The sequence below is a fragment of the Megascapheus bottae genome, chromosome Y, assembly GCF_031878675.1.
Source record: "Megascapheus bottae isolate mThoBot1 chromosome Y, mThoBot2.hap1, whole genome shotgun sequence".
NCBI lineage: Eukaryota > Metazoa > Chordata > Mammalia > Rodentia > Geomyidae > Megascapheus > Megascapheus bottae.
The window spans coordinates 8425975-8448254 of NC_143548.1; the positions used below are offsets into that span (position 1 = coordinate 8425975).

The following is a 22280-nucleotide window of genomic DNA, read 5'->3' on the forward strand; positions in this document are numbered from 1 at the left end:
TAAACGTGGAGGTGTCCCGGGAGGAAGAGCTGATGTGTGGAGTGTGGCCCGGTTCTTTGGCACGGGTGGTGAGGGCCCTTTGTCTGCGGGTCTGGGACTTTCCCTGGAGCAGGACTGGCTGTGGAGGCCGGAGAGGGGGCGGGGCGGGGATGGGCACAGGAGGGCCTGGGCAAGGGGGGTGGGAAAGGTGGGCTGGGGAGGGGCGGGGCCTTGTGGGCCTGACCTGAGGCCTGACCTGCGCATGCGCAGGAGCAGGGTCATGACCCCCAGGCAGCGGAAGCCAGGCCAACTGCCACTGTTGCTCCCGTGTCTCTTAAGCTTGCCGCCCACCACACAGTTCCAGGAACCGGTGTTCGTGTTGGGAGCTCGTGGCCACCTGCCGAGAGCGCTTCCACTCTCCCCCACCCACCATGCCGAAAAATAAAGGTAATGCGGCTAGTTCCGGGCCGGCTCGTCCGTCTCGTGTGCGGGCCTTGAACCTCCTTAGGCCCGAGACAGCCAGTTCTCCTTCCGGCTTGACTGCTGCTTCTGACTGGGCTTGGGCGGAGGCCCCGGGACGATTGGCCCATTTCCGAGTGTGGTCGTTTGGGTGCAGCCGGCGTCCTCCTGTGTAGGTCTCCTGGGCAAGAATGCAGGATTTTGCCTCCGACTGAGGGCGGACTGCACCTCAGGCCCGCTGGGAGCCGCCCGGGCCTGGCCCGTGGGGCGCCGGGCCTTCCGGGAACTCTCTGGAAGTCGTTCTCAACCTGAAGGCCTGCTTGGCGTCTGTGCCTCAGACGCATAGATGGTTAGCAATATGGCAGGAAACTTCCAGCCGAGCCCTGGGTGGGGCCTTGACCCACCCTCGCCCGACACCCATCCTGTGTGGGTTTATCTCTAGCAAAGTTTTCTGAGGTCAGCCCTTCATACAGTACAGTAAGATTTTCACATTCGGAGCACTGTGGCATACTTAGCCAGGTTTTTCCTGCCTTTCCCAGCACTGGATAGTGTGCGACTAAGACCAGCAGGGTCCTTTGTTTTCTCCACCGAAAAGCCCACGGATTCGATTTAAGCACTGCCAACACGTGGGCATCGACTGAACTTCCTCTTGTAGACAGACCTAACGCGTGGGGTCCTGTGAATTATCCCGATCGTTTCGTGAACATTTAAATACCAAAAAGGGTGATTTTTTATGTGTGTTTTTTTCTTAACGGGACAGAGCCTTCCTTCACAACCCGGAACAAGTCTTCCATGTTCATGCTCTTGAGCCCAGAGCTGTGTACGCTCTTGGTGTTTGACAGCTGGCTGCAGAAATGCCACTTCATTTCTCCCTAGACCTGTTAAGACGTGCCGTGTTCCACCACTTCCAAATAAGGCCCCCAGTCCTATGCGTCCTGGTTCAGTGCGGTATCCCAAAGGCATGCCATTGCCACTCTGCTGTTTCCAAACCAGTGGGCAGATCACATATTAGGTTTTTATTTAAGGTACACTAAAAACATGCATGCAATAAAAGGAACTCCTGGAACTCCCAATCACAGAAAAGGATAAATTACACCGGAGCCATTGTGTACCCGTTCCACATCCCTTCCCTTTTCCTCTCTGTATGTACAGCCATCCGGAGTAGTTGTAACGATGCTTAAAAAGTAGATAAAGTGCGACCGTTAATTCTCTCATTTACTTTTACTAATCAGGTAAAGGAGGTAAAAACAGGCGCAGAGGTAAGAATGAGAATGAATCTCAGAAAAGAGAGTTGGTCTTTAAAGAGGCTGGACAAGGTAAGTAAGTCTTTTAGAGTTAGGCTTCTCTTATTAATGATACCTTTGTAGATGTTTAGCCTCAAAGGATCTTCTTTAAAACATACCAAACTTGGAGTAGTGACATTCGAACTGCGTGATAGTCCTTTGTTCAGGCAGGTGGGAATCTTTTCATTAGTGATCCTCTATTTCCTGGATACTAGGGTAGTAAGGAGTAGCAACACAGTGTTTTTTTCTTGAGATGGAAGGAATCTTACTGTATTTTTGTTTAATTTGTATCATCTGCAGCAGCACCATGATTATCACGTGCTCCTCCTCCTTATTGCCTCCTGTGTAATGGAGAGGCACACGTTTGTCTTGAGCTGGAAAGGGCTCGTTAACTTTTTTTGTCCAGGCTGGTCTCAAAACTGTACATGGGTGATCCTCCTGATATCCACCTCTTTGGCAGCTGATTTATGGACAAATTCCTACCGCAGCCCAGTATGAAACTGTTTACAAACCGAATGTAGATGAGATCTGAATTGAGTGACTGTGCTTGATGAGAGGCACTGTACAACTGGGAGCCATATCCCTAGTCCTTTACTTTCAGTAAGGTAGAATCTTTCTGTAATTTTTTCTCTCTCATTTGTTGTTTTTCTCTTATTACTATCATTGTCATTATATTACTATTATAGTTGTCAAGGCTCCTCCTTCTTCTTATTGCCTCCTGTGAAACTGGGTCGTAAGGAGAAGTACCCATTTTTCTTCAGATGGAAGGGAGGCTTGCTGACACTTCACCATTCTCTGCTCCAACTAATCTCTGTCTCTTTGCTGGCTTGTTTATGGGGAAATTCTTACCACACCAGGCACGAAACAGATATTAATCCCAATTTCTGATCAGTTGTCCATGTTTACATTTTGTATTTTTTCAGTATTCATCCAGAAATTTTATATAAAACTTCGGTACGGAGTGTAAAGTTTGGTATGGAAATTCCTCCTGCGCTGTTCTTTCTGCTAAGAAGCATTTTTGCTATACGGGGTCTTTTATTATTCCATATGAAATTTTGGATTGCCTCTTCTATTTCTGAAAGTATGTTTTTAAGAGTTGGTTTAACATACTCACATTTATACAAGTTGCACGGAGAACAAAAAAACTAAGTCTGGAAACCATTAACTTGAATATACAAAGCTATAGTGTTCTTATGAACTAAAAACAGGCCATTTTGCAATGTATGCCCGTATCAAAACACAAGTACTAATCCTAAGCAGTCACACAAGACTTAAGCCACATTTATTTGCACATGTATTGTAATGGCAACAAATACTCCATACAGATTTATGAAACTCCAAAGTTATCACTTGGTACGCTTGCGTGTTATTTTGCTTACTTACATAGTCAAGGCTTCCATACAGTGGTTCCTTGAACAAAACTTCTCTAAAACACATATTGGCATGTTTCATTTAGAGCCAACACAAATGTTAAGACAAGACCACAAATTCAAAATCCAAGTTTAGAAGATTTCTTAGAAAGAAGTGACCGTTAGTTTAACAAATTGCATATACTGTTAGCACAGAGGTAACATCAAAGACAGAAGTACAATGCTCCCATCATCAGGAAAATGACAACCAAAATAGGAAAATGCTTAGATGAACAAGGGAGATCAGAAAAATAGTAAATGATTATAAAGCTGCAAAGACCTGAGAGCTAAAGCCAAGTAAGTGAGGAAGTCTCCAGAAACATCCTAAGCCTATTCAGTATCTAGAGGTAAAAACTGAAAATGATTATACAAGGGTCAAAAAGGCATCTCAAAAGTAATGAAATGAACATTTATTCCTAAAAAGCATTGTATGATACAGAATTAGAAGGGAACAGACTTAAAAGATTTACCTATTAAGATATACAGATTCTTACTGAAGCCTATAGGATATTTAGAAAAGATGACAAGAGATGTTAATCTTTTTATTATTATTTTTACATATTCCGGAACATCGCATAATTTTGATAAATAACTCCTACAAAATTATGCAAAAAGTACAAGAATGTCTGGTAAACAAACAGTCTGTGTTTTCCAAAAAGATTTTTTACAACCTGCAATTCTCAAGGCAGCATCCTCCTTACAAGGAAAGGTAATCCTTTAACTCAAGAAATCTTCTGCTGCAAAGAATAGGCTAGGAAAGCCTGGCTTCTTCCGTTAACACCTTTTGTCCTTCCCGTCTGATTTTCGGTCTCTCTCACTTCTTGAAGATCTTTTGCCCGGTCGACTACCCTCTGATATAGATCTCTTTCTGTCAGACCTGGAATTCTTATCCTTCAATCTTCTTGTGCCTATGCCACTACCACCTTTGGAAGATTTGTGACTTCTCTCTAATCCTGATGTATCCATTCGCTTTGGATCCATGCTCCTACAATGCTTTCTGTCTCTATTGTGTCCCTGGCCCCTAGTTTGACTTCTATTCTCATTACTACTAGTAGTACTGCTGCTCCTATCTTGGCTACTATCACTTGTGCTGGAGCTACTACCAGAACTGCTTCGACTACTACGCTGCCACTGCTAGAACTGCTTCCGCTGCTGCTACTGGTTGAACTGCTACTAGAACTGCTACTACTGCTGTTGCTTCAGCTTGTACTCTGGAGTGCGCTCTTAAACTGGTTCCACTACTGGCACTTCAGAGAGCTGTACGGGCTCAACAGCAAACTCTTTCCTCTCAGGTAGTTGATTCTTTTGTTCCTGAATAACCTGAGCTGAAACAGCTAATGGCAAAGTCTCAGGCTGAGAAAGAGGCTGGGGTTGATGAACTTGATGGGGCTGAGACTGCGCCTGGGTTAGAGGGAGGGCCTAAGGCTGAGCCACAGGCTCAGGCTCGGGTTCAGATTCTTTTTCAAATGCTTTTTCCTCAGGTTCCTTCTCCACTTCTATAACACTAACATTGTCTTTTGCAGGAGAAAGACACTTATATTCTTTATCTGGCTCAACTTCAGATTCCATCTCTGGCTCCAATTCTTTGCTAGCTTTATTTTCTGAAGGCTCTATGCTTTCAACTTGATTAGTTTCCATCACTTTCTGCTCAGCAATTACACTTTGGACATTCTCAACCATCTCTAGCACATCCATAACTTCTTCAGGCTGACTATCCTGTTGTTTGTCACTTTCCTTTGCCTCTGCTTCCTCCTCCAACTTAATCTTCATTTCCTGTTTTTGCTCCTCCTCCTCCTGTTCTTTCTCTGCATCACTATGCACTATGCCTACTTTCTTTGCCTCTTCTGCCTCCTTTATTTCTACATCATTGTGCTGATTACCTGTCTCCTCCAACTCTTCCTCTGGCTGTGCCACCTTACCTTCTTCTTGTTCCCGCTTCTGTTCTTCATTATGTAGCAGCTGATGCTCTTTTTCTTTCATGGTGTGCCTTCTAGGCCTATTTGTTCTGCAGATTTGAGCATCTACCTTCAAATAACGCATTCATTTGTCTCTGTGATTCTTCTATTAGATTCGGGGTATCTGGACACATTCTTCCAGGAATATAGAACATACTTAATTACCTTGGCATTATGTTCATTGCATTCTTCTTGCAGCTGCGGAAGCCCAACCTTCCAAAAGCCACCGTTCTGTCTGTTTTACACATCTCTCTTCAAATAGTTCTCTCCTCTCATTTTCAACTTGCTTTCTCTCTTCTTCTGCCTGAACTTTAAGTTTTTGTTCAATTTCCTGACGTCTGTTTTGCCTTTCAGTAGTAACAGTAGATTCTTGTTTAAATTTCTGAAGAGTACCCAACAACAAGCCAAATATTCATCGATACCTCTGCTTTCCCTTTACATCCATATTTTGATCCTGGATAAGGAGGTCTCTGTGTGTGTGTTCTTCGGAGGTAGCTACAGCTGAAGACTGTAGTGCCAGCTTATTGACATCCTCCTCCTCTGGGTTGCTCTCTTGGTATGATTCTCTTCCTGTCCAACGCTCCCCACCCAGCCTACCGACTGCCCCTTCAAGTCTCTCTGTTTGGCTAGGGGTCCTCCTCCACTATCAGAGAATCCACGCTTCAGCAATAAACTACCACGTCCTCTACCTCCAGAAAGGGCCAGCTGTTCGGCTTGCATGGGTCTCACGTCATTTGGATCTCACCCCGTGAGCTTGCGGATGTTTTCATCTACATTGTTTAGGCTCTCTTTGGCCTTTTCTAGCTGTTCCTGCAAAGTTCTCACTGTGACCACCATCTTCTGAAATGTTCACGTTTTTCAATCACATGAAACATGCTTTTCTATCACCGAAGGCCTTTCTATATTTGCCTTTGAATTTCTTATTTGTGTAAGATGTGGAACTTAAGAGCAAACTTTCATACTTTCCTTTTTTGTTGCCAAATGCTGGAAATGTTTGGAGCACATGTATATTCAGTAGCTATCAGAAAAGAATCTCACTGCTGTGTAGACAGCCTTTTCGTGTGTCAGATTTTCTCTAGATTAACTCTGCTATGGAGTGTTGTGTAGGTTCTCTTACATTTTATTTCCCTTTCCTACTCTCCTTTTTTTTTTGCCAGTCCAGGGCTTTGACCTAAAGCCCTGAGCACTTGGGGTTTCTCAAGGCTAAATCTCTACCACTTGAGCCACTGCTCCACTTCTGTGTTTTTCCTATGTATGTGGTACCAAGGACTCAAACCCGGGTCTTTGAGTGTGCAAGCACTCGACCCCTAGGCCAGACACTTAGCCCCTCCTACCCCACTTTTATTCTTTTCCCACAAGATGTCCATGGCTTCTGTTCTTAACAGTATCCTTCGTAAGAACATTGGGATGGTTTGAGGAATACTTGAACTCAACATCTGACATTTTACCTCTGAACAGTGTTTTTATCTTATAGATTATTTGATAGTGTAAACGTAGGACTTACTAATAATGAAGCCGTTTGTTTTAGCTTTCTCTGAGGCAAGGGAGTGATACTAGTATGTATAAATGTATGTACATATATATGTATTACACCGGTCCTGGGTCTTGAACTCAGACCAATGTTGAATTTTATCCCAACTTCAGAGTATGCACAAGTTCTCAAAATGTTGGGAAACGGACGATTAGAAGCAATGTGTTTTGATGGCATAAGGAGGCTATGTCATATCAGAGGAAAGTTGAGGAAAAAGGTACGGTATGGATTTTTCTTTACTTCATGGATTCGTTTTGTTGTTGAGGGTGGTGGTAGTACTGGCCTTTGAACTCAGGTTCTCTAGCCCATCCCCTTGTTGTGCTGTAATATGGGTTTGCTATAAAAATAATTGGTTTTAAAAGCTAAGTAAGGGGTGATATTGTCCAAAAAGGGAAATGTATTCAATACCTGACTTATACAGTGGTAACCTCTCTGTATAGCACCTTCATATTAACAACAAAATAACACAAAAGTAATTTCTTTTAAAGTAAGAAGAGATTTTTTTTGTGGAACTCTCAAAACTCTCTGGAAAAAGAGTGATGTGCATTATGATATAGAAAGTAAAATAAGATCCTTGATCACTCTCATTTTCCCCACCTCTATTGTATTTGGCTAGAAAGATTCATTATGCATATAACACTGAGGAAACAAATAAAATGAATCTATAAAACAAGCGGTCTCGATTGAATTAACTGTTGGTTGTAGTAAGGAATAAAAAAATGTAGGAATTATTTCAGATGGAAAGAGACTACAGGGTGTACTAAAGAAGTCAGTGTTCATTTTTTCAGTTCCTGGAAATGAATGTGGTATTAGACAATTCTGAATCAGATATATTAAAAAATAGATTGCAACATTAGACTGGTTTATAAATTACATTATGTGTAGGAGATGCATATATATATGTGAAACATATGTACATATCAGCCCTATATATCCTAGGATGGACTACATGTATATATATATATGCCACATGATAGACGCTTTATGTCTAATCATCTATCTGACATACATATGTGATACACACACTTGAGTCTGTGAGTTCCTTCTTCTCCAACTTACTGGCGCTTATTTGTAGGAGCTATCTTACTTTATTTGAATTGCTGTACTATAGGAGAATAAGCCTGTGTGGGTGGCTTTTAAAGAAAAGCAGTATTTATTATAGTGTATGAGACTATTACCATTGGTGGTGGAGCATGTATGGTGAAGACTTGCTAACTGAATCTTAGTTGAGTGATGACATGTTGAAATGACCAAAGTGTTTTCTGGACCTTTTTTTTTTTTGGTATGGGCACAAATTTTGATTCATCATGATTCACCAGAATTAAACTCCTCCCCATTATGTATTTATTTATTTTTAATTTAATTTTGGTGCCAGTAGTGGGACTTGAACCCAGGGCTTTGCTGAAGGCTTAGCATTCTACCCCTTGAGTGACAGATCTGTTTCTAGCTTTGTGGTGGTAAATTGGAGCTAAAAGCATCATGGACTTTCCTACCCATGCTGGCTTTGAACTTCAGTCCTCCTAAGTAGCTGGGATTGCAGTCACGAGTCACTGACCTTAGGTCGAGGTAAGGATTGTTAATGTAAGCATTTTGCAACACACTGTTCTGCCAATGACAGGACCTACATTTCTGTAAGATGGAGGGTAGAGGTTTGGTTTCAATGGGTAATTCTTGTTTATTTGGATAACAAACTATCATCACTAACAGTTGTGGTACTTGGTCTCATTTTTTGTTAAAGAATAATTTTTCTGCCAAGGATTTGAAGTAAATTTGGCATATGTCATGCGAGGCTTCACGTATGACTATCAGGACATCTTACATTTTTTGCTTTATTATGTCTTCCCCCTTTATTTTCTGCGATGAGGTTTGAGCCCAGGGACTGTGCATAGGAGGAAAGTTATGTTTGCACAATGAGCTACACCTCTAATTTTAGTGGGTTAATTCTTTTTTAAAGCAGTTATATACTGTGTGAAAGACAATGTCTCATTGTAACAGGAAAGTGCTGTATGACCAAAGGTGGACTTGAACTTGTGGTCCTGGTTGTGTTGGCTTTCTGCAGCACCTTTTCATCTTCCAGTTGTTGATGTGTACTTTGCCCAAAATAGACGAATAATAATGACTGGTATATCCAACACTGCTATTTATTATTTGTGTTAATATGCAATAAATTGCCTTTTACAGGTTTGGATAAATGCCTCAGACATTATACTGGTTGGTCTGCGAGACTATCAGGTAAAAATTCCTGTGTCTTTATTACTTAGTAACAGAATTAGCATCTGTGATCAATTCCAGGCCCTGTCTCTTCTCCTCATGCTGATATTTATTAAGAGCTAGTTGAATTTGAAGACACAGGATTATTTTTATCCACAAGGGTTTCCAAAGTGGCTATTCAGACACGCGTGTTTTTGTGGGAAAATGTTTTTTGTTTCTTTTAAATAGTACATGCAGTTAATAATCCTAGTAGGTCTAGATAAATATCATCATTTATTTGAAAGTTCTGTGTTAAGCATCAGTCAGTGATAAAAGACTGGTGTTGGCTGAATTTCCCATTGCTGTTATCATATCTGTTGTCTTTACTGCTGTTTAAATTACCTTCTCTAAATAGAAATTGGCAGTTTATGGTGATATTTCCAATGAGTGGATTAATTTTACAGACAAGTTGGTCTTTCTCACAGCTTTGCAATGTTATTAGTGCATATTGATTATATGTGGGAGGTTTCATTGGGACATTTCCATTTGTACATACTATGTATGCTGATCATATTCACCTCCCTACTTTCTCTTTATTACATGAGCTTTTTGTCTTCTTTCTTTGCAGTGTTTTAAAAATGAATTTTTATTGATCTTTGAATACATACACACCTTAAACCTCTGTTTCACTAGAGGCCCAAGTCATGTTCTATCCATTTTTTTTCTTTGGGTGCCAGTCCTAGGATATGAACAAACTGTTGGGTTTAATGGGGATCTCAGGATTTGGCCCCCTGTGTGCTTTGACTTGTAGACTATACTGATCCTCTTGCTTCAATCTCCTGAGTAACTGCTGCTATACACAGAGAGCATTTCACTGGCTCAGGCTCATTATTTACTGGGCTTAGAAATCCAAATCTGGGAACTTTACACAGTTGAGGAAATCACAAGTTTGGGGCTGGGAACATGGTTCATGACTACACAAAGCAGTAAAATTATAAAAATGTTACAGTGTTTTCATGAACATTGAGACATGCATGCAAACTATTAACTGTTTGCTATAAATTGAAAATGTCTACTAAAATAAATGGCAGAGTCCTCTATAAGTTTCAAACTTAAGAAGTATATTTGAGGCTGGGAGTTTGGCCTAGTGGTAGATTGCTTGCCTAGCATGCAAAGACCCGGGTTGGATTCCTCAGTATCACATACATAGAAAAAGGACAGAAGTGGTGCAGAGGCTCAAGTGGTGGAGTGCTAGCCTTGAGAAAGTCCAAGGACAGTGCTCAGGCCCTGAGCTCAAGCCCAGGACTGGCAAAAAAAAGTGTATTTGATTATTTGATTTTCACCAGTTTAAAAGAAATACAACTATGTAAGAAAGTATCACTACTAGAAGTAGTAGTTTTGTTTTGCTATTGCTCAGTAGAATACTCTGTAGATGTTTGTTATCTCCTCTTGGTTTTAATGCCCAATTCCTTTATTTCTTTTGATCATTTGTCCAATTATAATTGTCATTGAAAACAAAATATTCAAATCAGTATCCCCCCAGAATTTTTTAACTGTACAACTCATCCCCAGCCCCCATGTTTTCTTTTGTTTGTTTGTTTTGTTTTTGCCAGTCTTTTGGCTTAATCTCAGGGCCTGCGCACTGGAGCCACAGCACCATTTCTGGCATTTTTCTGTGTACTGTGGAATTGATCCTGGGTCTTGGTGCATGCTAGGCAAGCATTCTACCACTAGGCTAAACTCCTGACCCTACAATTCCACCCGTTTAAAAAAACACAATAGAAATATATTTCGTTGGTACTTTCCACTTATGGACACAGCAGTCTCATCAACATCTTAACATTTCTTAACATTTTTTTAATACATTTACTCTAATTCTTTCTGAAGTTTTTGCCAGTCCTGGGCTCAAGCTCAGGGCCTGTGCACTGTCCTTGGACTTTCCCAAGCCTAGAGGTCTACCACTTCAGACCCAGCACCACGTCTGGGTTTTTAATCTATGTATGTGGTACCACGGAATCGAACCCAGGTCTTGTGCATGCTAGGCAAGCACTGTACCACTAGGCCAAACTCCCGGCCCCTAGTTTTTAAAATTTTAACTTTATTAAAACGTGGTAGATCCAGTGTCTTACTCCTTCTAGTGGCTGAAATTTTTCCTGTTGTTGTCCGTAATTCCCAAAGTGACTCTTCCACTTTCCTAACAACTTTCCTTTTTTGTGACCCTTTCCATATCCTGAGAATGACAGAACATAGGGCAAAAGACCAATGCATTTTAAGACCATTCTATAGCTGTTTGCTGGATTCAAAGCAGGGGTCAGGGCAAAAACACACTTATACTCTCAGACTTCAAAGCAAATAAGGAAGCAGTAAAACACCCTTGAACTTGGTGTTGTGCACTGATTGAGTTGTCTCCAGTCAGTTTTCAATGGTTGGTTTGACCAAAAAACAACACTGCTGTTTTGCAGTCTTCCGGTCAACAAACAGCGTTAAATAATAAATAAAATGTGAAGCTTTTTCTGTTTTGTTTTTATGAAGATTGAAAGTGCAGTAATCCTTTGCATGTTATGACTTACCATAAGTATGTAACATACTTCTTTCCAGAGAATTTAATCCCAGAGAATATTTTTTCAGTCATGGGGCTTGAACTCTGGTCCTGGCCACTGTCCTTCCGCTCTTCCGCTCAAGCCTCCGGTCCTATCCCTTGAGCCACAGGGCCACTTCCAGTTTTCCAGTGGTTAATTGGTGATAAGTCTTATGGGGCTTCAGTGCCTGCGCTGGCAATCCTCAGATCTCAGCTTCCTGAGTAGCTAGGATTAGGCTGGTTAGCTATCTAGCCTGGCCAGCTGAGCTTTATATTAAGGCCTGTCATTGAAGAAACAACTGATAATATTTGTTATAAGAACTTTCAAGGCTGTTTGTTTATTCCTAAGGATAACAAAGCTGATGTGATTTTAAAGTATAATGCTGATGAAGCTAGAAATCTGAAGGCATATGGAGAACTTCCAGAACATGGTAATTTTCCATTCTTCTTTTACAATGTTATGTGTTGTTATTGTGTGTAAGGGTTTAGGTGAACAAGTTGTCATAAAATTATGTCTGTTTACATTGCCAGTATATTAGAAAGAAATAGTAGGGCTTGCCTGCAAACTTTTTTTTTTTTTTGCTTTTCGTTTTTGTTCGTTTCGAGCCAGTCCTGGGCTTTGAGTTCAAAGTTTGGACTCTGCCAATGAGCTTTTTTTCTCCAGACTAGCATTCTACCCATTGAGCCACAGATTCATTTCCATTTATTGAGTAGTTTATAGGATCAGGGATCAGATGAACATCCCTGCCTGGGCTGTCTTCAAACTGTGATTCTCAGATCTCTTGTCTCCTGAGTAGACTTATAGGCATGTGGCACTACTCCACAGCCCTCAGAAACAATATTTGTGGAGGAATTTGTGAGTTTGTAAGCTCCTAATGTTTATGTATCAAGGGAATAATATACATATACATACTCTATGATATACATGTTAACATACATACATTATAATATCTAGGGAATCATATATACATGACAATATATTAGTGTATATAATATGTATGTAATACATATACATAATTGTAATAAAATAGGTATATAGTATATAAATATGTACATGTGTATATGTGTCTGGCTGTCTGACTGTGTGTTGTGTTGCAAATATGCAGAGAGAAGGCTTTTCCTCTTCTGTTCCAGTTGGTACTATTGGGATTTGCTTACCTAGTACCTCTAGGTTCCTAGAAAGGTACTCTACCACTTGAGTGAAATCTCCAGTGGGTATTTTTTTTCAGGGAAGCTGTTAACATTTTTTAAGAGACTAAACTAATACCGAGATCCTTCTACCTGTTGATTCTCTTGTAAGATGAGACCAAAGGCATGCACAACTACATCCGGTTTGTTAGTTAAATTGAGATTTGCCAACTATTTCCCTAGGTTGGATTTGAACCATGATTCTTTCTATCAACAAATAACTGAGATTATATATATGAGCCTAAATAACTAAATAACTTTCTGTCCGCAAATAGCAAATAGATTGTAGGGGTGATCCATGCATCTGGGTGGTTTCTTGTGGCTAGCAGTTGAGCCACAAATTTTGGTGCCTCATAATGAGCTTGCTTGCTCACAGCTGGTGCTCTGCTATTTAAGTCTTGCCTGTCTAGCCTTGTTTTACTAGTTCATTGGAACTGTAGTGTTATGAACTTCTTTTGCTTGAGTTGGTCTTGAGCTGCTATCCACTGTAATCTCCCAGCCTAGGAATACAAGAATGAACCCCTAGTATCAGAACTCCAACTTTTCTTTTGAAATAGGATCTTAATATTTTTGCATGTGTACATTTCTGTGTATATGTCATGTGTCTTACTGTCTCTCTTCCTGCCTGACCTAAGGGCTTGAACTCAGAGCTGGTTGTTGTGCTCAGGGCTAATACTCTACCCCTTGAACTCTACCACTTGACTGCCTGCTATTTTGTGTGGTTAACTAAAGATAAGAGAGTGAGAGACTTTCTGGCTGACACTGAACTGTGATCCTCAGATCTCAGTCTTCTGAGTATTCCAGGATTACAGGTATGAGGCAGCATCCCCTAGATGAGTGCTTATTTTTGTAGGAAATGAAGTTCATATGGTCTTGACATTGTTCTATATAGGAGTGTTTTTGAGGTACTTGTTGGGTTTTGCCCTGCTGGAGATGGCACCTAGAATGGTAAACAATTTTGAGCTGCTTTGTATTCCTCTACTGATTTAACACTTTACTTCCCTCATGGATATTTCTGTAGGGAAAACCAGTATAAATATATACACACTTGTGTGTATGTGTGTGTGTACAGATATATATATATATATATATATATATACGCAGAATTATGTATATATATGCATACAGATCCATTTTCTAAAGTGGGCAGTTTTAAAAATACTTTGCTTATATGAAGAATGTATTGTTACTTTTAGCTAAAATCAATGAATCTGACACATTTGGTCCTGGAGAGGATGATGAAGTCCAGTTTGATGATATTGGTGATGATGATGAAGACCTAGATGATGTAAGTAGACATTTATACAATTTTATCTATAAGAAAAACATTTTCCTGGATCACATTCATACATACATACATACATACATACATACATACGTGTATATTTGATTATGGAGCACTTTTGATCAAGGCTAGTTCTCGGCCATGTTGAGTCACAACTCAAGTTCCAATTTCTGGTGGTTAATAGCAGATAACAGTCTTATTGAATTCCTGTCCAGCCTGGTTTTGAACCAATCCTCAGGTCTCAGCCTCATGAATACCTAGGATTTCAGGCATGAGCCACCAGCGTCCACCAACACAACAATTTTTAACAAAAGAATGTCCTCTGTTTAAAGTTAAGGGCATGTTTTGATACTTGTTCATAAATTGTAAACTTGGGATTGTTCAGAATTAGTTACTCAATTTGTTTATGTTTGAAACACATTTGGATGCTTTCTTTTTGTAGCAACATATATGGCTTTTGGTACAAGGCATTTCTATAAGCTTAACTTGTTTAAGTAAGAGCATCTAGAGGGGTGGGCACATATCTGTAATGCTAGCTGTTCAGGAGCTAAGATCTGAGGGTCATGGCATGGAGAAACTTATTTCCATTTGTCCCCCCAAAATGCCAGAAGTAGAGCTGTGGGCAAAACATCTCAGGGAAAGTGCCTACATCTTGAGTTCAAGCCCCCCAACTGACTCATGCAAACAAAACAATACCTAGAGAACCTAGAGATGGCTTAGAAAGGAAGGAAGAAAGGAATGAAGAGAGAGAAAGGCAGAGAGACAGAGAGACCGAGACAGAGAGAGAGAGGGAGAGAAAAAGGGAGCGAGAGAGAGAAAAGCATAGCAGCTTTGAAACCATACCTTCCTTTAGGGCTATTAGACTTAGAGTTACTAAAGGTATTAGTGAAATTGCAGTGTACTCTAAAGCGTTGTTAGGGACAAGCATGGAGATTCCATCATTTCATTGGTCAGAATAAATTCTGGATTTGCATGTATACATAGATATTTGTATGTACATTTGTGTACATATATGGGTGTGTTTATATAGATAGAGACACAATATACAGCCATATATGTAAGGTCCATTCAGAAAATAAATCCATTATAATGGTAAGCAAACAGCACTCGGCACATAACTACACTTTACCCTTCATGGCCATAGCTGTAAAATATTACAAGCAAAATTCTTTTTTATTCTTAACACCACACTACGTATAGTATATATGTTACATGTATCAGTATATGAATTCATAGAAGCAATTGGGATTATAGTGTAGCTTCTACAATTTTATCAGCCTCTTTTTAAATATACCTCTATTGGAAATCAACTTACGTAAATGGTTTTGAAGAAAATTGACCCAGTAATAGGTTTTGATATCTCAGTTCTGGAACAAAATTCCCTTATATTGACAGTTTGCTGAGATGAAACTGTGCCTGATAGTTTTGAAAAACTCTTACGTTCAACATGGTTGCCAGAGGTTTCAAAAATTGTATAGGGTAGTCTTGACAAAGTTAGATTACTGTACCATGATCCTGATGTTGAGACTTCTCTGAGAATCATTCATCCATATCATCTCAAAAATGCTAATTTGTTAGATTCATCTAGGACTATTTCAGACGGTTAAAAGAATGCAAGAATGTCTACATAAAGTTAGCTAGTATGTGATTAGACATAAATGTGTATGTGACGTGTGTATATAATACACTGTGTAAATATAGAGTACATGTCATGTCCTATGTAGGATAGGATGTATTCTTATATATGTTTCATGCCAGGTAAAATACCTGTAGAATATATAGTATTTTATATATCCTGTACTATACATTTATCCTAGACTGTACATCATACAATATTTACAGAATACAAATTAATGTATTATGAACATATGCTATATAGTTATGTATAGTATATGTTACATATATATTCTGTATAAGCATATATACTGATCAAAAATGGAGGTAGTAATTACATTAATTTGATGCATCAGTGTGTTTGGTAACAAGTCAAAATATGAAGTAGTAATGAGATGAATAGAAAAGTGTCTGTGAAAATTTTACTCAAGTAAAAATCCATTTACACACCATCAGTATGTATGCTGCAATCTAAATTTGCCTATATAGAAACAAAGAAAGACACATTGGCAACAGGCAGAAAAAGGGGAAAATTGGATGAATGAATATTACCGTATAGCATTATACAGATAACTTTACAGAGATCCTTCTGTACAGTATTACATTGTAGTGATCTTTAGTCACTGGATCTGTCATTTCTTTTACTTACAGAACTAGGCTGAACTCAACAAACGTTATTCCAGTCTTCAAGGATTGTTCTACAGTTGTGATCTTGACCATCATCTGCAAAGGGCAGTTTCATTTGCATGAGTAGAGAGTTGGTTGTTCTGTTTTCAAAAACCAGTTTCAGTGTTGCTGTGAAGAAGGAAGATGCTGAGTTATTTTAATTAACATGTTAACTGTCTTGAGGTCAAGTGGAATTTACAAATAAAAGTGAAATATTTACTATTAAGACAATAGTTCATTTTTTGTTTTTATTTTATTTTATTGTGATATATAGAGGGGTTACAGTTATATTCATCAGGTAGTGGGTACATTACTTCTTGAACATTGTTACCCCTTCCCGTGTTTTTCTCCCGCTTTCCCTCCCTGCAACCCCTCCCATTCATCTCTTATCTTCCCTTTTTCAAATAAACAAATACACTTATATACAAGATAGCAAGTACCAAAATTGGATACAGTAACAACATGAGATAAAGCATCAGGGGAAACAAAAGAGAAAAGAAATAACTTCACATGATGCAACAATTTACTTACTGATTGAAAACAACAGTCACTAAGATAAGCCTCCTGTTTCCTTATCCTGGAGTACATTAAACTTAGCCTCATTCCATGTGGCCATGTGTACTTAGCTTTTGTGCTATTGTGATCCCCTGTATACTAGATGTATACTTATGTGTCCTGATTGTTGCAAAGGAGGAAAACCATGGAGCCTATGTGTCTTTGGATCTGGCTTACTTCACTTACTATGATTTTTTTCTATGTCTTTCCATTTCCTTACGAATGGGGCAATGTCGTTCTTTCTGATGAAGGAAAATGGGGATCAAGACATGTGAAAGGGTGTCAATGTATGTGAATTAATGCACCTCCTACCTGGCAAATATCATGTAACCCTTCTATTAATAATAATAAAAATATGAAAAATATTAATGGTAAAAAGAAAAAAAGTCTTTGACCCATGTTTTATTGGGATGGTTGTTTCTTTTTTTACTCACATATCTTTCTCATATAATTTTATCGTAATTAATAGAACGGTTATATTATATTAGCCAGATAGAAGATACACTACTTCACAAATATTAATACCCTTTCTCATGTCATGGTCCCCATTTCCCTCCTCCCACTCATCTTGATTTCCTTGCTCCCCTCTCTTATTTCAAATAACCAATTAAGCACATAAAAATATATCAGATAACAAGGTGAAATATTGTAACAATATAAGATAAGCAAGAGTGCAAAAGAGGTGAGAGATAACATAGTACATTAAAAACAACAATCACGCATTATATGGGTTTTGTTTCTATATCTTAGAGGTCCTTTCATTTAGGGTCATTCTATATGGCCTTAAGTATTTAGGTTTTGTTCTATTATATGACTCTTGAATATAAACTGTTGAATTTCTGTTCTGATCTCTTCAATGACCCATTGGTGATTGAACAATTTGCTGTTCAATTTCCTTGAGTTACCAGGCTTTCCTTGGTGGAGATTGGTATTCAGTTCCAATTTGATGCCCTTGTTGACGGTCTGAGTGAAAGCAGGGAATAATTTCAGTCTTTCTGAACCTGCCCAGGTTTGTTTTATGCCCTAAAATGTGGTCTATTTTGGAAAATGTTCCATGTGCTGCTGCTGAAAAAAAAAGGTATATTGTGATGATGGTGGGTGAAATAACCTGTAGATGTCCGTTAGGTCTAGTTGGTCTATGCAGCTGTTCAATTCTGAGCTTTCTCTGTTGAGTTTTTGCCTGGTTGATCTGTCCATAGGTGACAGTGGTATGTTAAAGTCACCAGCAATCACTGTGTTTCTGTCTATGTGTGGATAGTGAAAGTAAAGTTTGCTTGATGAAGTTCCGAGCTCCGGGATTAGGTGTGTAGATATTTAAGATGGTTAAGTGCTCCTGGAGGAGATAACCCTCTCTTAGTATGTAATAACCTTCTTTGTCTTTTCTCACTAATTTTCGTTTGAAGTCTATTTTATCTGATATGCGGATGACAACGCCAGCCTGATTATGGGGACTGTTAGCTTGATAAACTTTATTCCAACCTCTCACTTTCAAAAAATATTTGTTTTGGGGAGGGCAAGATGTGTCTCGAAGGCAGCAGGATGATGGATCTTGCTTTTTGATGCAACTAGACAGTCTATGCCATTTAATTGGAGAGTTAGGTCGATTGATATTGAAGGTTAGGATTGAAAAATATTAACTAGTTCCTGCCATTTTTAAAAGCTTTCATTAGGGCCTGTGGCTTGACAGTTCTTTCAGTACTTACTAGCTGGTATTATTTTTAGGTGCCGTTCCTTTGTCAGTATCACGTTTGTGTTGGTTTTCAGTGTGTAGAACATCTTTGAGAATTTCCTGTAATGCTGGTTTGGTTGCTACGTAATGTTGCAACTTTTCCTTGGAGTGGAAGGTTTTTATTGTTCCCTCAGTTATGAATGGGAGCTTAGCTGGGGTACAGTATTCTTGAATGGTAGTTATTTGTCTTAAGGGCATGACATATATCCTTCCAATCTCTTTTTGCTTGCATCGTCTCTGATGAGAAATCTGTGATTGTTTGGATTGGTTTTCCCTTGTAAGTGATTGTTGTCTTCTCCCCGGCTCCTTTTAGGATCCTTTGTTTGGTCTCTATTGATCCAGGTTGGATTATAATGTGGCCGTGGGATGTCCTTTTCTGGTAGGGTGTGTTTGGGGTTCTAAATGCTTCTTGTATCTGGATGGGCCTGCCCTTCTGGATATTTGGGAAGTTCTCTGAGATGAATCCCTGAAGTATATTTCCAGTACCTTTGACCTCATTCTAAATTAGGCTTAAATTAGGCTTCCTAATTGTATCTTGGACCTCCTGAAGCATTCTCTCATATTTCCTAGATTTTGTTTGACTCATTTTCTGTTCTTTCTCTATAATAGTTAAGTTATTTTCAACCCTGGAAATTCTGTCTTCTACATTGTCTAACCTGCTATCAACGCTTTCTACTTTATTCTTCATCTCCCTTGCTTCTAATTGCTCATTTTTGATGCCTTCCATCTCTTGTTTTCGATCATGTACTGACTTCTTTAACTCCTTGATTTCCATTTGAGTGGTTAGCACAGCAGCATTGTTCTCTTTGGACATTTGTTGGCGTTTGGTCAACTTTCTGTTTGTGGATTCTATGAATTCATCCATTTTTCTTTATAAATCCTTTATTATGGCCTCCTTTATGGCTTCCTCTCATTCACATATCACCTTGTTTATGGTTTCATCTTGTTTAAGTATGGCTTCCTTCTGTATCTCTTTCTGTATGTTTTCACCCTTTTCATTAATCATGTTTATCAATTGCATTTGTATAGCATTTAAAGGACTTTCCTCTACTTTTCCATTGCCTGTTTATATTGGGTGGGAGATGCTATTCTTTGGTTTGCCATTTTTATTGAGATTCTTGTCCTGCCGATTTGAAAATGGGAGCAAGAGTAATACTAAACCAGATTTAGGGTGAAAGGTAAAATAGTTGAGTAAAAAATTTAGAAAAAATAAGATAAAATTTATGAAAATAAGAAAAGTTATAAGGAGGATATATAGAGAAAAGAGGAAGGTATATATAGGAGAATTCAATAATAAAAATTTTAAAGAGTAAAAATAAAAAAAAGAAAAAGAAAAACAAGAAAAATGGGTGGGGGGAGATCCCACACAATTATGAGTTCTTAGACAAGAAATACAAAGGTTGGGAACCAAGAGATAAAAAAAGGAGATGACTATCAATATAAATGCCTTTGTATACAGTCTGTACCCAGTGCTGTCATTATGTTTCTAGGAAGGATCACAATGACAGAAGGAATGGGGGCGGGGGAAGGAAAGAATCGTAACATTAAAAAAATGCAAATGAAAAAGGGTAGAAAATGAAAAAAAAGGAAGAAAAGAAAGTACAAAGGGGTATTTTTTAGTTTTTTTCTCGGGGAGGTTGGGGAAGGATTGGAATCTTGTGTCTCCACTAAATTCGGGATCCAAACCTTTCAAAACATCTTTTCTCTTTCAATTTGGCTCTGCAGTTTTTCTGATCAGTTTGCTTGATTGGGATGGAAAAAAAGTCTCCCAGCTCTGAGTAATTTTGAGTGACAAAGCACGACTGGCTCTAGGATCTGACACCATCTCTTAAATCCAAGCAGAGGCTTTCTGCATGTGGATGCTTCATTCCTTTTTTCCAAGGAATGTGTCAAACAGGAATTGCTTTTCACTTCGTTGGTTGCTAGACTTGAATTCAGAGCCTGGGTGCTGTCCTTCAGCTCTCCAGCTCAAGGCTAGCACTCTGCCACTATAAGCTCCAATGTAACTCTGCCTCACTAGCACTCTGCTGCTAGATTAGACGCCACAGTTTCACAGGGACTTTGCTCTGTCCAGGCTGACTCAGAACTGCAGTTTTTAGATCAATGAGTCCTTATAAGGCCACTTTATTCCAATTAAAGCAACAAGGTGGTCAACACAGAAATAGTCTCTAAGCATGATCTTACTTGGAACTCGGGCCAAAATTACATTTGAATAAGGATCAGCTGTCCTCCTCCATGGGCCTGCTGGAAATTGTTATAAACTTAAAAGACCAAACTGAAATAGCAATGGAGCAATCATTTTGATCGTCCTACTTTCCCTTTGTATTGGTTAGTTACTGCTTAGAATTCCAATAACAATTTAAACTCAAATAACAGTTTGTCCCTAATGCAAGAATTACAAACATCAGTGCACCAAAAGTCCAGACTTGAGTTTTCTTCTTTTTCTAAAATACATTTAATTGTAAAGTAGCATAAAACCCAATCATGAGAACATAAATGTTTATACATTTCTTTTAAAACCCTTTTCCCAATTTAATATACTTTAAGGGGCAGTTTAAGAAATGTTAATCACATTACCCACATTTACCATCAGATTTCTAGTGTCAGTCTGTAAGGAAAAAGAGACAGGATGAAAATGGTCCACTGTTCCCATTTGACCAGGTTTAGATGAACAGCCTTTCTGCCAGCTTACTTTTTCACCATGCATGGACCCTCCCTAGGACCTGTCCCACCATGGGGAACCCAGAGCTTCACTTTTGCCAGTTCACCTCTAACCCCCAAATATAGGCTCACAGGACTATCCTAAGATTTCAGGTCCTTTCTTTTGGATTTGTTTACCTAAATAATTTTAAAAGACAGACAGGCAAAGTTTCTGATATTGATACCCAAATTCACATTTAAATTTCTGATACTTGTCTCTGAACTTTAACTCAAGGTAATAAATTCCAAATTCCAAACTTAACTCCGCTGTGCTAAACAGGATACCATGTTTACAATGTAAACAGCTCTATGAATTACAATACCAGATTTTTAAAATGCAGATTTCAGGATCTTTAGAAAAATGCTCTTAACCAGTTCCTCTTTAAAGTAATGCAATAATCCTTTGAGACATTAGAAGCATTCAAAACTAATACTTTTGTTGAAGCTTAAACTTAGATTTACCCAATTGCCTTTGTGTTTCAAGTATCAATTCATCCATTGTTTTATACAGCATACTGACAATTTAACATGTTCACTCACACCCACTCACACCCATTCATACTAAAGATCTTAAAGCACACAAAATCAATTTCAGCCATAAATTTTAGTGTCAAGAAAATTTTTTTGCCAATCTTACTCTTCCAGGTGACAACCAATTTTAAAACCAAACTTTCTTTTTTTATTTTTTTTATTGTCATTAGTAAAGGTTACATGATATTTGCCAGATAGAAGGTGCATTCATTCACATACATTGATACCCTTTCACATGTCTTGGTACCCATTTCCCTCCACCCCCACACCCCCCACCCTTCTTGGTTTTCCCCCCTTCCCTATCAAATTTCAAATATCCAAATACAAATAAATTCAATATATCAGATAACAAAGTGAGATACTATACCAATATGAGATAACCAAAGGGACAGCAAAGGGGATGGGAGACAACATAGTACATTAAGGACAACGATCATTCATTATATGGCTTTTGTTTCAATATCCTGGAGGTCCTTTCAATTAGCTTCACATTATCTGGCCTTATGTATCAAGATTTTGCTCTATTGCAGATCTCTGCAAGTAGAGCCCAAGGTTTCTACTGATTATGACTAATGAGGGAAACCATTGAGCCTAAGTTCCTTTGAGTCTGGCTTACTTCACTTAATAT

General features: G+C 38.9%; 1 protein-coding gene and 1 pseudogene across 1 annotated transcript; one reads left to right on the top strand and one right to left on the bottom strand.

Moving 5' to 3' along the window:
* Positions 1 to 311: 311 nt before the first annotated feature.
* Positions 312 to 16320, top strand: LOC150040278 (eukaryotic translation initiation factor 1A-like). Its single transcript, XM_090327365.1, has 7 exons — positions 312 to 426; positions 1671 to 1754; positions 6730 to 6833; positions 8798 to 8848; positions 11734 to 11815; positions 13769 to 13860; positions 16123 to 16320. Exons 1-7 carry the CDS (start codon positions 411 to 413, stop codon positions 16126 to 16128), a joined length of 435 nt encoding a protein of 144 aa, XP_090183491.1. The 5' UTR covers positions 312 to 410; the 3' UTR covers positions 16129 to 16320.
* Positions 3905 to 5922, bottom strand: LOC150040279 (pinin pseudogene; annotated as a pseudogene).
* Positions 16321 to 22280: the final 5960 nt, after the last annotated feature.

What these genes read in the sequence shown, in the direction of transcription:
- LOC150040278 (XM_090327365.1), top strand. An exon ending in CTTTAAAGAGGCTGGACAAG is followed by an intron (nt 1,755 to 6,729) that starts GTAAGTAAGTCT and finishes TCCCAACTTCAG; the next exon opens with AGTATGCACAAGTTCTCAAA. An exon ending in TGGAGAACTTCCAGAACATG is followed by an intron (nt 11,816 to 13,768) that starts GTAATTTTCCAT and finishes TGTTACTTTTAG; the next exon opens with CTAAAATCAATGAATCTGAC.